The sequence below is a fragment of the Zerene cesonia genome, chromosome 5 (assembly GCF_012273895.1).
Source record: "Zerene cesonia ecotype Mississippi chromosome 5, Zerene_cesonia_1.1, whole genome shotgun sequence".
NCBI classification, from domain to species: domain Eukaryota; kingdom Metazoa; phylum Arthropoda; class Insecta; order Lepidoptera; family Pieridae; genus Zerene; species Zerene cesonia.
This window is the reverse complement of record NC_052106.1, coordinates 7619798-7636570: the sequence shown is the minus strand read 5'-3', so window position 1 is coordinate 7636570 and position 16773 is coordinate 7619798. Positions and strand designations below refer to the sequence as shown.

General features: G+C 36.7%; 1 protein-coding gene across 2 annotated transcripts in view; it reads right to left on the bottom strand.

Moving 5' to 3' along the window:
* The window catches only part of LOC119840251 (phosphatidylinositol 3,4,5-trisphosphate 3-phosphatase and dual-specificity protein phosphatase PTEN), a 49779-nt gene that overhangs the window by 11314 nt on the left and 21692 nt on the right, over positions 1-16773 (bottom strand). For both annotated transcript variants that reach the window (XM_038366766.1, XM_038366767.1), the window contains exons 3-9: positions 6038-6179; positions 3682-3780; positions 2337-2515; positions 1886-2034; positions 1300-1361; positions 583-680; positions 39-174 (exon numbers count right to left, since the gene is read on the bottom strand). In XM_038366766.1, coding sequence (XP_038222694.1) covers positions 39-174; positions 583-680; positions 1300-1361; positions 1886-2034; positions 2337-2515; positions 3682-3780; positions 6038-6179 — 865 coding nt within the window. The remainder of the gene's footprint in view (positions 1-38; positions 175-582; positions 681-1299; positions 1362-1885; positions 2035-2336; positions 2516-3681; positions 3781-6037; positions 6180-16773) is intronic.

Sequence of the window (16773 nt, the reverse complement as noted above, 5' to 3'; positions counted from 1 at the left end):
GGGGCAGGCGGGGCAGTGGGGGCAGGCGGGGCGCTCACCGGAGTCCCAGTGCGCGTCGGGCTCGGTGTCGGGCTCGGAGCAGGAGGAGGCGGTGGAGGAGGGCGGCGAGGAGGGCCGCGAGCAGTGCCCGCTGAACTTGGAGCTCTCCGGCTGCTTCTGAATTATTATCTCCACCTGTAATTCGATTGAGCAGAGGATTACAATCGTGCAGAAACAATTAACAACGTCAAATTGACGTATATTATCAAAACAATGTACTATAACTACATAAAATCATTTCTATAGATAAACTCTTGCACGTTTTCCACTAATCAATGTCTATAAGGAACCATACTCGATATTACTATTATAATATTACTCTTAGAATTATACGAGCTTACTGATCACACTAATAAAAACAATTAGGTTCCCAAGTTATTATTACATAACACAATCATTCATTTGTGACAGCTAAAATTATATCCAAACTTTGAAGGAAACATTAAAACACATTACAATCAACGGTTCAACTCCACTATTATATACAGTTTAATAAAACATTGGGTTAAAGTTATGTAAACATAAAAATAACGATATAGATACCTTAAAATCTGCACTGTACAATTTATGCTGCTTATCCTTGTGCGCGTCATCCAGCTCCCATTTGTTTAGCGTTAGCTTGAACGTTTCTAGATTTGGACCTGGAATTTTATAACGTAACCTTTATATTGTTTATTCTGTTTATTTAATTTTGGATAAATTGATGTATTAAACGATAATGTAACTTACAGTGTATGGTTGCAATGGATATTAATTTTTTTAAAACCAACTTTCTAAAAAGGAGAAATTTCTCAAATAGTCTGCATTAGTTTTTGTGTTTATAACATCACAACTTTTATCTGGGTGAACTGATGGTGATGATTCTTTTGCATTTGAAAGCTAGTGCCTACCCCGTTATCTCATTTAACTTTGGTCTAGTTTTGACAATGCAACAGGTTTGATTGAGTATTCAGAAAATACACATACATTTTATATTTTCGGACTTGTCTTTAATCTTAATGCCATGTGTAATACAATGGTTTTCTTTAAATGTTAACTTGTAGATTATAATTTAATATTTCTACTAGTTTTTGCCCGCGGCTTCGCACGCGTTAATTCAGAGTAGTTTAATAGATGTTGAATCGTTCTATCTATTAAAAAAAAAAAATACCAAAAACCGTTGCGTAGTTTTAAAGAATTAAGCATACAAAGGGACATAGGGACGGAGAAAACGTCTTTGTTTTATACTATGTACTTATGTATATATGTACAACCACTTACTGTCGTGCGGTGACGGCACCGGCTGCGACCCCACACAGGCGGTGACGAAAAACGTGTTGAACCTGAAATAATATTTACAACTTTTAGTGACAATAAATAAATTAATGATAACATAAAAAATATTAAACGGCGTTTGATTGTACGTGACGTAGAACTTAGCGCAGTAAGCTATATCAATATACCAACATAATTAGTTAAAATATCTCTATATCTGTCGCTATAAAACTAAGAGGTGGTGTTGTGCGAGTTAATATAACTATTTAATTACCTACTCCTAAAAATGCTAACAATCATATTTGTATGTACCTAAATCAAATTAATTGAGTACGGTAATGGGACTTAACGGATGTGTGGGTAGATATGTACGATTGCGCACGTGTATATTTGTGCGCTTGTTTGCGTTCGTGCCTGCGCGCATGTACGTGTGCGTGTACGTACGCGCACGTACCTGTGTTGCGTGCTTGTGTATTTTCGTTTGCATGTGTATACGTATGTGTGTATGTGCACGGTGTGCATGCCTTACTACGCGCTTGTACGTGTGCCTGTGTATACATGTACATGCGCGTGCGTGCGGCGGGCACATTACCAGAGGTGGAAGAGGCGCTCCTTGCGCATCATCATCTTCTGCTTGGCGTACACGTCGAGGCGCACGTCCCCGCACAGCGGCGTGCACGACTGCGGGCTCACGCGCACCGCGCGCCCGCCGCGCCGCGCCTCGTGCGCGCCCAGCATCGTCTGCGCGACACTCAATATTTTTTAATATATGTATATGATGAAATCGACAAAGAACATTAAGCATGACACTATTGCACGCCGGTTGTCTGTGGGGCTGTGGTACTTCCCCGGCTTGAGCTAGCCCCCAAATCATGTCGAAGCATACTCGACTCCCCAATAACTTAATTCATACTTTTAAGAAGGATATATTAGAATACTTTATATCATTAACATGAACACCCGCATAGGAGGCCTGTGTCCCAGCAGTGGGAACATAATATATGAGCTGATGATGATGAAATGATGTGTGAACTAGCGCGCACCTTGAAGCTGGGCTCGGCCTGCGCCACGGTGATCTCGAGCGTGCAGTGCGCGGTGAGCGCGGGCGGCGGCGACATGAGCACCTCGCGGATGTGCACCTTGCTGGCGCTGTAGCGCAGCCCGGAGCGCACCAGCGCCGCGAAGTACTCCACGTAGCGCCGCTGCGACGGGATCGTTACGCCTGGAAGATATTAGCAGATATATAAATACGTAACTGGCTGCGCCCCGCGGTTTCACCCGCATAAGTCCGTATCCCGTAAGAATATAGGGTTAAAAGGTGCCTATATATTATTCCAGTTGTGTAGCAGTCTACGTACCTAATTTCATTGCAATCGGTTCAGTAGTTTTTGCGTGAAAGAGTAACAAACACACACACCTTATAAACTTTCGCATTGAATATTAGTAGGATTTATACTATAATAAAAATGGTCGGGGTCAAATTCTGTACATTGAAGATATTTAGATTTTTTTTTGTCCATACTGATGTATAAAATGCAATTTAAAAAAAAATTGTCTGTCTGTCTGTTTGTATCTCGAATAAGAATTACGCAAAAACTACAGAACAGATTTTGATGAAACTTGATATGGTTATAGCACCTACTCCGAGAATGGATATTATTTACATTTCATCCCGGAAATCGTTACGGTGTCTGAGGGGGGGATTCTAAGGGGGTAAGTCAATCTAAGTATTTATTTAACGCGAACGAAGTAGCGGGTACAGCTAGTTAGAAATAAAAGACTCACCAACGGATTTGAAAACACGAATTATTGATTTTATTATTTAACGGGTTAAACGTTACGTTTCGAAAACAGAAAACATTAACAGTTAGTAATGTTTGTTTAAGAGTATTGGATGCGCCGAAAAAACCTTCTTATCCGTTTCCCATGTACTTAATTCTCAGAAACAAATACCAACCAGTATCTTCCAATTGTTTTCGTTCAATACATCATTTAAATTGGTATAGCCGTGAAAGCTGATCGATAAACTTCTATATATTTAACTATATAAACACTACATAATATAAAACAAAGTCGCTTTCACTGTCCCTATTTCCCTATGTATGCTTAAATCTTTAAAACTACGCCACGGATCTTGATGAGTTTTTTAAAAGATACGAGTGATTCAAGAGGAAGGTTTGTATGTAAAACAACAGCTATTAAACAACTCCGAATTATCGTGTGCGGAGCTGCGAGCAAAAGCTAGTTTATAATAATACAAATCATTAGTATTGATTATTCCTAGTTTATAGTCCTCGTATTAACGTAATCTATCAGCATTTAAATTAAATAAAAAATTATGCTTAATTTTTTTTTAGATTTAGTAATGTACATATATAAAAAACATACCTTTCTCGTCGTGTGTCCTCTTAGTGCCGTAGAATTTGAGCGCCTCGTCGGCCGTCGCCTTCTGCCCGCTGTACAATAAGTAACAGCATACCATTGTGCCTGGAAAATAATGATTTTTTTTATTCATTATTTTTTTTCTCATTACTGGCCTCATACTATATGGTATCTATTAAATGCCTAAGAAAAAATGTGTAGCCCGCCATTTCCTTAAAAGAAAATTATGAAATTTTTGTATAGAAATCGAACTTATTACCATAATATTTATTTTATACATTTTTGCAAGTCAAGAGTTGTATTGTATTGGTTATAAGAACTATTTTAAACATTACCTCATAGCCGATAGTGCATTCCTAGAAGCATTTGTACGTACAAGAATGGATTCAGTAAAAAATGTATTAATTTCGCTGTATTTGTATTACTCTATTTTACTCCTTAACTATTTGATGATAAAAAACGACAATAATTAATTAAACAATACAAAAAGAAAATTGATAACACACCCCAATTACAAATACTTAATAAAAAGTGAATAATTATTACAGCGGATTCAAAAAGCCGTAATCTTTAATGTTAATAGTTGCAGTATAAATAATTTATAAACGCAACAGTTTGCATTTATATTGAACGCCGGATTCGATTAAGGCATTGATTTATTGTAGTTCATTAGGTTTTTTTAAATACAAGTGTAATAATAATTATGGATGGTTTCAACTGAAAAAGTGAATTAGCACTAACAGCAGGTAGTGTATAAAATAATTGTTTTATTAAATCCTTTAATGAATGAATGAAACCCTATTTATGTTTCACATTTGCAACTGTATTTAATCAGTAATAATGGTTCTATTACTTTATATTAAGTTGTAGTACTTTTAAAAGTATTTATGCTGTTTTGTTTATTAACACTGCAAAATTGTCCTATCAATTTAGCAATGTAATATCAACAATGAAATACTGTTGCGTATTCCTCAAAATTACCGGGCCTTTATAAAATAACTGTAAATGACGATATGAAAATGTAATTTTCTATAAATTTTCCACACAAAGACCTTTAATAAAAAACACTCGCTAAACCCAAACTGCTGTACATTAACGCCCCTGAAAAAACCCCCAGAAAAAAATCCCGTAAACGTTCACCCTTTCTGCGCCTTTCATCTCGAATGGCTACACGCTCCTTTATCCCCAGCGGGCAAAAACTGCGAGCACAATGAGTCCCTTTTTTCAAAATTTACGACCGCAAAAGTCGCCACCGCGACGGTTATTCGGCCAATTATGCGTCGTAAAGAAATTTCGCAATTACGCCCACCGAATTTGGGGTCCTTTTTGTCTGCACCACAATAGCTCTCGGTTCAAAGGAGACGCAATACGCTCACGTATAATTTAGCCTTAACCTTTGTTGCCAAACGCCGCGCGAACTATTATGCCCGCTACGCAATCTCCGATAAATATCGGGAATGAGACCCCACAGTATTATCTGGCTCGAATATGTTTTAATATTTATGAGGCTGGCTTGTGCTTAAGTCTACACGTGTTAAATATCGGTGTCTAGCATCATGTCAGCTATGAACAGATATGCTAATACTCTGCTACTAACAAAGACGGTAAACGCCGAGTTGTTTTAATATGAGCCACAATGACTTATAGTCACACAATGGGTATTCTGTGATCTTTTTGAAGAGATTCATCTCACCGGGGTGAATATCAGGTGACAATTGCATGTCTTTTTATTGTGTCTTTTTATAACCAAAAACTTGGGGCAAAAGTTAAGCGACACGACACCTGCTATACTGCAATCTATGCTATCAATCAGCTGTCATAACTTGACCTAATTTCAACAAAGTCCTAGTACTTTACATAAACCCCTTAACGCATCCGTCCAAACTATACAAAACAGCAACGGAATTAAACCGCCAACATATAATAATTTACAATACTCGAGCAGAATAAACTTCCAGGAAATGAATGAAATAGTTAATTTTGCGGGTGCATGCGAACAACAAAGGTGAAATGCGGGGAAATTGAAAATTCGCTCTTATCTATTCAGACGTTGATTGTATACACCTGCACGGGAGTGGCTAGCGAAAAATTTATATTTCACGTTGCAATGCTTTGTACGGGGCATTCATATTTTTGGGTTTAGTGCATATTGCTATTGCTAGCCAATCTTTTTTTCGATGAATAGGCTTTAAAATTTTAAATGATACATTTTCTGTAATAAAGGGCAATGAATGGCAGCTCTATTCGAGTCTTTCCTTATAATTCTATCTCATATATTAAGCAGAACATAAAACACCATCTCCGTCGAATTCTTTCTACAGTATCATTCAACCTCGCTCATCCACGACACAATCGTCCCCACCTGTCCTCCCCTTGCCCGCCTTGCAGTGCACTGCTGCTACGTTCCTCGAGTCGGCGTTGAGCCAAGAGTGGACATCCTCGCAGAACGGCTGTATCAGCTCGATGTTCGGCGGCGTGTGGTCTTCGAACGCGTACCTTACCACCTGGAAATTGCGTTGGGTTCATTATTATTCTTGTTATTGAGTGCAGCAATAAATTACCAGCCACATTGAGGCATTTATAAGGTATCACAGTCATGGATGATCATATTTTATTACATTAAGATCACCGTGAATAAAATTGGGGAGGTTATTAAAATAAACTATGCTCATTTAATTCACAAATTTTATAGTTTACTTTAGCAGTCGAACGTTAAAAAGAAGTAACGTACAGAGCATTTAATTTAAAATTGTATTATTATTAATGTTCACAACGGATACATTACATTCATACATTTAATGACACGAATTGCGCATCGGCGTAAAAATTAGATTTCTTCTTGTTCTAACTAAAGTAACGATTCCATAGCTTGTAAAGTTCTTCAATCGTAGGTAAAACGCGTTCTGAATGTCATCGATACATGCAACACTCCAGTGATAATAACATTAAGATCTGTTTAAGATTACAACCACCAGACCATAGTGGTGCAGCTTTAAATCATCGATACACGCCAATAAACTAACGTGTAACCTAAACCGCCGGACCATCGGACGTGTGAATGCGGTTACCGCTAACGCGCCCCGTTCGCAGAAATTGCCTTTTGAATCCTGCGTGGAAGTCTGCGGTCTGCTACATTGTGTAACGTGCTCATATGGATGTCAAGGGAGAGCGAGCATCCGCTATAAGTCACCTTTATTTGTAAAGGATATAAGCCCGTACTAAGTTGCGCGAGCGCGTAACATGTCCGCATACTAAACGTCATCGTGGTGCCTGGTAGTTTGTTATCGCTATATAAACGCGCAAAAATGCGCTATTTGTATGGGAATACTAATTGGTTCAAGTTGTGGTGGTGAAGATGAAAGTCTACATGAAACTACGTGCATGTGTGCACTTAGTAAGATACCACTGTGTTTACTCAACCGATTTTTAAAAAGCTGCAACTTAAACACAATAATTTTTAGTTTTGTTCTCCATTCAGAAAGGGAATCCTGAGGGTGTTCTTGACTATTCCTATAATTATTTTATATTGTTATATATTATAGTATTGTTCAATTATTTAATTCCGTTCAATTCTATCATTTTATGGGCGTAATAATTTTAATTCCGATACATTCGAAAAGAAAAAAGAAAGGAACTTTGCCACTGAATAGTTAATATAATTTTCTCCCCAAGGCTATGGTATAATTATGTGGATATCCATTTACCGTAGTAATGGCTTAAAGGTCACAAGGTAAGTATATTTAATTGTGAATCATAGAGTGAAGACTTATAACATAATGTGGGACACGGGGTATGCATTTCACGTGTTTTCTTTTGACCATGACGTAACCATATTCACATGTATGGTAAAATTCTACAAAAAATCTAAGCTTTCAAGATTTTTTTAAGCATCCCATCAGCCAAATCAAACAGTGTATAGTACTTGTGTAAACCGATGGCCTCTGCCGGAGTCCCGTGGGCGTGATTTCATAAAATCTCCACAAACAACGTCCGCGGTCACGGTCGAGTCGTGTGACGTCACCTTGGACGCACCGGCGGCGGCGACGTCGTCCCCGGTTGCAGTGCTTTACTAATTGCATTGTATCTAATCACGCACGAAGCTAAAAAACTTTTTCGTTACAACGGTTCGACGTTCCAGAATTATTACTACTATCTACTAACTATGTAATTGGATATAACATTCTTTTTGTTAATTTATTTTTATTTTTATTTTATTTATAATTTAAAATTCACTTTGCAGCACATAGCTCTAATTTTTAGGAAGAGAATACTGTTAAATATCACATAATAAACATTATTTCATTATTTTGTCCTTCAACAATTGGGTCGTTATATCGTTAATACCAATAATGACCAGAAAAGTATTTTAGGACATTATTATCGATGATTATATCATTAACATATAAACGATGTTATAAATTGCACGCTATTGATTCAAGGAGATCCGCCAAAAAGGAAATCAAAGGGAAATCAAATCTGTAAGGGTTTAGCAATGTCCGTGATCATGGCAGGACGAACCACGGGCAAAAACGAGCTAGTTTTATTATATTGTGTCTTAACTCAAATTATATTTTCTCCGACTGATTCCAGCATATTTTTACTTTTTTGTCTTTTAAACTTTTATATTTTATCCCTGCTAAATCAAACTACGTTCCATACCCAGTAACTAAGTATCAAGACCTCCGAGTAAGATAAACTTTATGCGAACCTTTGAAAAAGCCAAGGGAGTGCGAAATTTACACAATATCTACACAATAACAAATTCTTCGAGGTCCGACCAATACATTTCACAAAAACATCCAACGTCCCATGATCGCCGTGCCCAAACTCCGTGAGTACGGGACTAAAAAACAAAAGATAAAAAGGAAAGGTACCCGTTTTTACCTGAGCCAACCCAAATCGCTGCGACAAAAAACCGGAAGATAATTTTTTCTACAATCTCTCTTACGAAAGCACCAGGACTGGACCTGTTTTATCATTTAGCAGCGTTCATTTTATGAGAAGATAATCAACGTTCTCATGCATTTGTTACAATTGGTTACGTATGTGCATATTACAAAAGCGACATTACAGGTTTTGATATTTTATTTCAATCTCTTTAAAGTAAAAACGCTGTCTACGTATAATCTTAACCAATACAAAAATACATAACTCAGCACTGTATATTTTCCTATTAAACACTATTATAAACGCGAAAGCTTTAAAGGAGATGACTGAGAGATGGCTTTTTGTTGTGTCGATATGTTGATTCATATATCGCTTACTATTATGACAGTAAAACTATTAAAACAACAATTCATATAAGAACCATTAGTACTTCTTTTCTACCGCGTTCAAACTTGAAAAAGTTAAACACCCTGGAAACAAAAAACAATAGATACGTTCCTCCCACTCTAACCGCGGCATCTCATTCAAAAATCAAGTTTTTATGCCCATTTAGCATTGCCGTTTCCGCGCATTTCACATCTATAGAAGATCACATTTACATAGATTACACCATAACACTTGTGGTATTCAAAAACCAATGGGTACACTTTGAAGCATTGTAAACCACTATCGCATGAAGGGGGCTAAAACATTATGCAAGTATAATATTGCGCTCTCAGACAGCGATGGCCCTTCACAGGTGGATAACCTAACAAGCCCCCTCCAACCCTTTGCGTTAAAACGCTTACACATTTCAAGGTCTACATTATGACATTGTTAACTTGCAGCTGTTTGAGATGTGGAAAAAGCAGTTAAGAAAAAAAATCAGCGAAGATATTAGGTTGTAGCCCCGACTGCGCACTCGGAATCCTCCGACGGTATTTGATTTAGCATTCATTCGAAACTAACATATAATAAACTTTCAGGCATACGGGGTAGAAAATTTCACAACTAGACATTGTTGTATTTCACGTTTAGAGATAAATAATTTAGTGTGATTTATTCTGAAGCTCAGGTGAAAAAGGTAACAACTAAATCTATATTGTACATATAACCAATAGGTTATATAAAGCGTCCTCTTAAGAAAAATCACAGGCAATGTTTGTGGCGATAGATACGACGTACTATAAGGGCTGAATAACAAACATTGTATAGACTATAACAGCACCAGTTAGAAATATACAAAGAGCCTTTCATGTTTCTCTTTGTGAAATATACCTTTGAATCCACCTAATTGACTAACAACTATTTAATTTGCTTCATTTAATAAATTATCTTCGTGTAATATCTTGGCAATTATTTGAGGTACATAAGGATAATATTTAAGATTTCACTAAGATTAAAGTGGCTAAAGATAGCTTTTATCTTAGAAAACGGAACCTCCTATCGGTCGTTTGGCCCGGATAAATCCGTCTTGATAAAAGCACCTATAAAGATATTCAAAACTAAAATATTTCCATTTAATAAGTGAACTGTGAACAGAAATATATTTTACTCCAGTTGTTTGCAGTGGAACCTTTAATGGAAAATGAGATGGCATTAAACGAGGAAGATGGATTTCACAGTTATATTTCAATCTTTGAATTTTCCTAGTCAACCTACAAGCCTTATATTTTAATTTCTTCTTAATGTCACCTTGGATTATCACCACCACCAATACTTGGAAACGCGAAAACTGCTGTGTAATGAAAACGATCAAACCATGGCCTTAAAAAAAAAATAAAACTTCGCTCCTTACAGGAATATGTCTCGATAAGATCGATCTGTAGATATCCTGCTACAGCATACAACAGAACCAAGTAATCGTTACATCATTCACACCATGGCAACCCGCGACACATAGAAATAAAACATTTCCATACGTTTCAAATCTAATTTCATTTAGCGTTGTCGCCTTCGCGGGGCTTCCGAGATTGATTCGCCGAGGCTTTATCTACAACTATACTATACTTATACGATTGCCGTAATTACTCTGTAAGATTCCGTCCATTCAATTATTACTTCATTAGGAGCGTCGCGCTAAGGTTAAAAGGTTTTCGTTTGTTAATGACCTGAAGAGCATGATATTCGTATATCTACCTACTACTATAAATGAGACAAATCTGAGCGGCGTAACAACGTAAAAGTGGATAGATTTTTCTGCGAAAAGCGGAAGAGAGTCTATTTTTTTAATATACAAGACATATATCCAATAGCAATCAATCAATTATAAGACCTTCAAATAAAAACAAAATGCTTTTGGTAATAACGTTTATAATAATATTATAGCGTAGTAAATAACAATAAATTCTGTGCAAAAACAGTCTTTAAAAGTCACAACAATTTCTATGGAAAGATTATTCAAATGTCTTCAGATACACTAAATATAAAAGGTTTTATCTTCGTTTTCAATTTCACAGTTGAAAATAGAACAATTGACATTTGCAAACGAATTATGTTCACGACAAAAGTCACTTGTTGATGTGATATTCATGTCTATCAGATCGAGTAAAACGCTCCTTATGTAGGATGCCACTGTATATTAACGTAACATTCACATTAATAGAGATTAATCTTGTAATTCTCCTGTTAAAAGTTATCTCACAGTACCGTCATTAGTATTGCATAATTACCGTGTCCTTAGAAATTATAAATGAAAATAATTTAACATGCGGACGCAAAATACATTTTCTTCATTTAAGGGATTTTAATTCATATAACTTTTTAACCGACTTCAAAAAAGGTAATCATTCGACTGTTTTTTCTGTGCTTGTTACTTCATAACTGTCGACTGGTTGTACCAATTGTAATGATTCTTTTTATATTTGAAAGCTGTTGCCTGCCATGTGGTCTCATTTAAATTTGGACTAGTTATGACACTAGGAAGGCGGTTTAGTTGATTGTTGTATATTTAACATTTATGTAGGTACTTGTCATTATATTTTGTACCTTACGTCCTAAACAATTACATTCCAAAGAAATAGAATTTCTAATAAATTCGCGCTTGAAAAGCCTTCATTCCTTTGTTTCGCACAGAAGCTCTAGTAGCCACCTGAATCGCGGGAATTCCAGCGCTTTAAGCCAATCCTGAAACATGACATTGATCCTAAAGGTTAACTCGTCTACGCAACCGGGATATAGCCGCGCAGCGATAATACTATCGGACTTTGTAACTAGACATTAAAGCAATTAAATTATCGATTATAGATAACGCTTGATTAAGCGAGAACGGCAATAATTATTCATCCGTCCGTTCGCCGTGCGGTTTATTTTAAAATGGACATTTAGCATCGACCGCAAAATTTATTGACCGCGCACTTACGTCGGAAAGGACGTTGTAACTTACACAGGGTATAATCGTTATACGGAGTGGACTTTTATAAGCGCATTCTGAACTGTTTAACAATCTATCACCGGCTGGAAAGATTGCCTCTACCGAGAAGCCCGGCGAGAAACTCGTGTAACGGTGTGACTAATATTTCTGAGAACCTCGCTTTCCAGAAACCACTTTGATAACTATTATTAAACTATCTTCCTCGCAGTCATAAAACGGACATTACATAATATTTGTTAAACGGATAATTTCAGATAATGCCAAACATACGTAATTATTTATCGATTTTGTAGCTCGATGAACATATTCGTCAAATATTGGTTCGCTAAAAATAGATAGCTACCGCAAATACATCGACGGTCGTGTCTGTATTGCAATTGACCGGGAAAAAAAGTCCACTACAGAAGGCAAGAGGAAGAAAGACAAAACGTAGAGCAAAATGTTAAAGCTATTTTACAAGGAGCTAACTCGAATAGATAGACGCAAGTGCCTTTATCGTTGATAATAATCGCAATTCCCCGATTGTCTCTCGAACGGTCGCTGCATTGGGACCGCGATATGACAATATGGCACGATGCACTATCGCCAAAGTGTACGATAGTGTATCTTCGGCTTATCGGTGAAATTTTGCGACACTGGACCGTGACGTAACGCAGGATCGGCGCTTGATTGGATGCTCCCTTTTACGAAATATCACCATCGACGCTGAGGATTTAACATATGCTCATTCTTTGTCGCTTTGTGAATATATTCTTTAGAGCAAGCCACTTTATATGGTGGTGTATACCTTTTTGACCTTCACGATTTTTGGAAGTTTAGACACAGATGGTAAGAACATTTTGCATATTGGTTTAAATTTATTATATACTCAAACCTTAAGGATATACGTAGTTAATTTATCTACCGAGTATTCAAATAATGGTCAATATAGTCAATAATATATAATATATTTTGAAATATCTAAGTCCATCTATATAAACATATGTTCAAAATGGCTCATTTCATCACCAAACGCAAATAAGAGTTGATATCTACACAAAGACTTGAATACAGTAGTATCCTTGCTCGAAGGGTTACTTAATACGATTATAATTTATAGACGTACTGCAGTAACGTCAGTATCTAAGATACACTGCGATACGGCGATATTTGTAAACAAATATTAATATGTTTAAACAGACATTATGCCAATATCGTAATTCCGCGTAAGGAGGTCGTATTTCGCGGAAACTAAGGACGGTTATTCAGCTGGCTTATCAAAAGCTGCGGTTGAGTTGAGGTAACACCAGTGAGGTACAAAGTGGGGACTGAATAGATATCAGGTTGTAATTAATTTGAACACGGGTTTGTGTTTCTAATGTTTAAGATTTATAAGCATAATTTTAATTTATATATTATATTTTGTTTGGGTCAAAGAATATCTAAAGTAGAGCTAATACTACTCAGCAGAACGCCAACATTCTTTTATTGATTTTAAACGGCATTGCATTTTATTCCATTTAAAGTACGTTCACTTTACAAGCCGCTATCTACACTTACTCATATAACCGTAATACATCGACTATCAAAGATTAATATTTCATGAACACATCAACAACCGCGCCACCACAGTCGCCCTAAGCAATGATAAGCTATCACCTTATCACATAGGAAGGGCAGGCAGAGCGACGGCGTGTCTGCGCTTTCTCTCGCAATGGCCGATGTTGTGCGACACGGGGCCGTACCATGCGATCCAACTAAGAATAGGATCAACTTAGCTCCATGTTGTGGCGACGTAGATGTCTATTCAAACCATACAATAACTTGAGTTAGGCAATAACGTTTTTTTTGTAGATTTGAAATTAGAATAAGGCAAGGTTCCTAGTCTCATTTAGATCGCGTAAGCACCGGTTATCTATCGAACGTCGTTCGTGCATATGCCTCGATTGTTCTGAAAACTGGCCACCGTTACTGTTAACGCTTCCTGAAATGTCTCGAGAGACATTCAACGCAACAATGCTATCATATGCGAAATATCGTGAAAATGTCGGGATGCTTGTTATATAATTTTGATAAAACCATCCGATTTCTAAAAGAACATTAGCTATAAATTTACGTGAATATGGAATATGAACTTAAAATGCTATTAAAATTTGACAGGATCGTGTAAATATGAACTTTTAAAAAGTCGGCAATATACCTACATTGGTTGTAAATTTCAAATCTCAATAGATATTCTTGTTGGTAAAAAGTTAACCAATTAGGAATACATACAGAAAAAAATATAACACGGACACATTCGGACATACACTTAGAAGTGCCCGTGGGTATATAATATAAATAATTAGCTTAAACATGACGTCAGACACCATCATTAAAGTGCAATTACTATAATCACTAATAGTTTAGTTATTTTCCAGGTATCGGCGGTTCGTGTCATGTCCGACGATGATACAATGTTGCATACCCAAGTGGCCATATAAGTGTTGTCACGCTGTTCGATTCTCTAAGCTCGATCAATAGACGGACAGACTGTAGAGCTGTTGGGTTTATTTTATTGAATCGTGTTTATTTTATTTCTTGTGTGATTATAGATCACAAATCTTTGCTTCGTCTTTCAATGGTCAATATGGAATGTGTTATAGTTTGCAGCTATCTTTCCAAATATTGCCACAATTCAGATTTTTTCGAGTTATATATCAAACAAAACGAATTTAATCAGATTTATTGCTCAGTTCGCACTTTTTACTCTGTGGCGTTTACAAAGCTAAGGACTTTGGGATTATATCGTCAACTACCTATTTAATGTACACACAGAAATGGATTAAAATAAAGAGAGACCGAGATCTTGTTTGTTATGAACTGAAATATTTATCAAAATTAAAAAAAATCAATGCACACATTTACAGAGATTATATATAATACCCCGATCTGCATGTATGCATAATGCCACTGACTAAGAATAAGAACGTCAATGACCTTTATGTGTTAAAATATATCATTTGCAAAATTCAATTTATGATTGCACTTCAATAAGGATTTATTTTGCATTGTCTGACTCTAACGTCAAATTTAAATAACAATAATATGATGGGACGGTGGGTTAAGCGACGTCGCAATAACGCTGAAACGATCCCCTTCTTAGTTGGATACCAAAGTACGTTAACCAAATGACCGATGCAAGTGTCACCTGCCGCATCACCAGAATCCGTCGCTCGAACACAAAGAGCCGAGCATTACAGCGGCCGAGAACAAAGTTTGTTGTACTGTGGAAATAAAGGGGAGTACCTACCTACACCTAATTGAACTTAGCGATTATGCTAACTATTTCTTGCAAAAACATGAAAACCCTAGTGGTTTATTAGCGAATAATAGGAGATTATGTGTTATATTTAAGTTATCCTTCATTCGCACTAAATTACTAACATTTTAATTTCAAATCAATTTCAACAACGCTTTGTTTTACGTACGGGAAAATCTTTTTTCCCTATATTCGGTATTTCCGCGTACACAGCAGACAATATTTTGGGGAATTCATTATTTCTATGAAAACTTACTCACACAAACGCCTGTAAATATGTTTGGCTTCCGCTGCACAACCGCTGAACGGAATTGGTAAAACATGGGTAAAACTTTTATCGCATAGGTAAAAATTAAGAGACAGAAACTCGCAGCAGCTAGCAGTAGGCACTGTTTCAACAGTGTCGCGGACGACAACTTGGTTATCTTTATTAATGACTAGCTGTACCCACGGAATCACTCGCGCGCTACCCGGCTAAAAAATAGCCTATATATACTAATATGTATATCCATCTCTGTACTGAATTTCATACAGACACGATAAGCTGTTTTCGCGTGAAAGAGTAACAACATCCATACTTTCGCGTTTATAATATTGGTAGGATATGAGTACGAAAATGATCAATAGTATTGGAGAGAGAGACTTCAATTGTCTTTGAAAAAAACTTCGATTACCTACGAAACTTAAATAATTTCTTCGTATGTTGTTATGTATGGACTGTATACGAGCAAAACACACGTTGAATATATTCACTCCCATTGTTTTCTAGACAGTCACTTTTCCGTACGAACGGTCTAGTCTGACTTTCTGAGTCATAATACAGTTGCATTATATGTTAATACGTCAAATGCGTACGTGTGCTATGGCACGGCGGAAAAAAAAACATTATTACGAACCTCATTATGCAACATGTGTAAAGGACCTTTGAAAGACATTGGGCGGTTTTTAACTAGACGCCAACGATCTGACACTTAGATGGGCCTCTAATTAAAAAAATAATGTTTAGAAGTGTTTTTTTTTATGAATAAATGTTTTTTTCACAATGACGAGGAAATACAATTTTATTCACGAATTCTGTAATCTTTTGATTATTATTAAACAGAATCCTAAGGAAGATTTTTCTCAAGATTACAAATTAAAATTTTAATAAAAAACGTATCATTTGCTAAATGTCGTGTTTATTTTTACTATCCCATAAACTACAAGAGGACTTTGTTCGGATGTGTAAATTAAAGTTAGTGAATTTATTATATTAAAGATAAGTAAATTTCTGCAATTTTCCCCAACCGTACAAGAAATGACCGTGGGGTGCCGGTTTAAGAATAGCACCTCCCCATTTCCTCCCGTGGGTGTCGTAAGAGGCGACTAAGGGATACTTTATACCGGAACGGGCAGCAGCGTTCCGCGACCCCTTCATACATCTACTGCGCTCGCCAACCCGCCTGCCAAGCGTGGCGAGTATTGGCATCTTATCCCCACATGATAAGTACACCACTAACGCTATACGCACCGACCTCGGCTCACTCCGATGAAGAAGTGGAGATTATGTATGAGGACATTAGTAGAGCCATACATACAT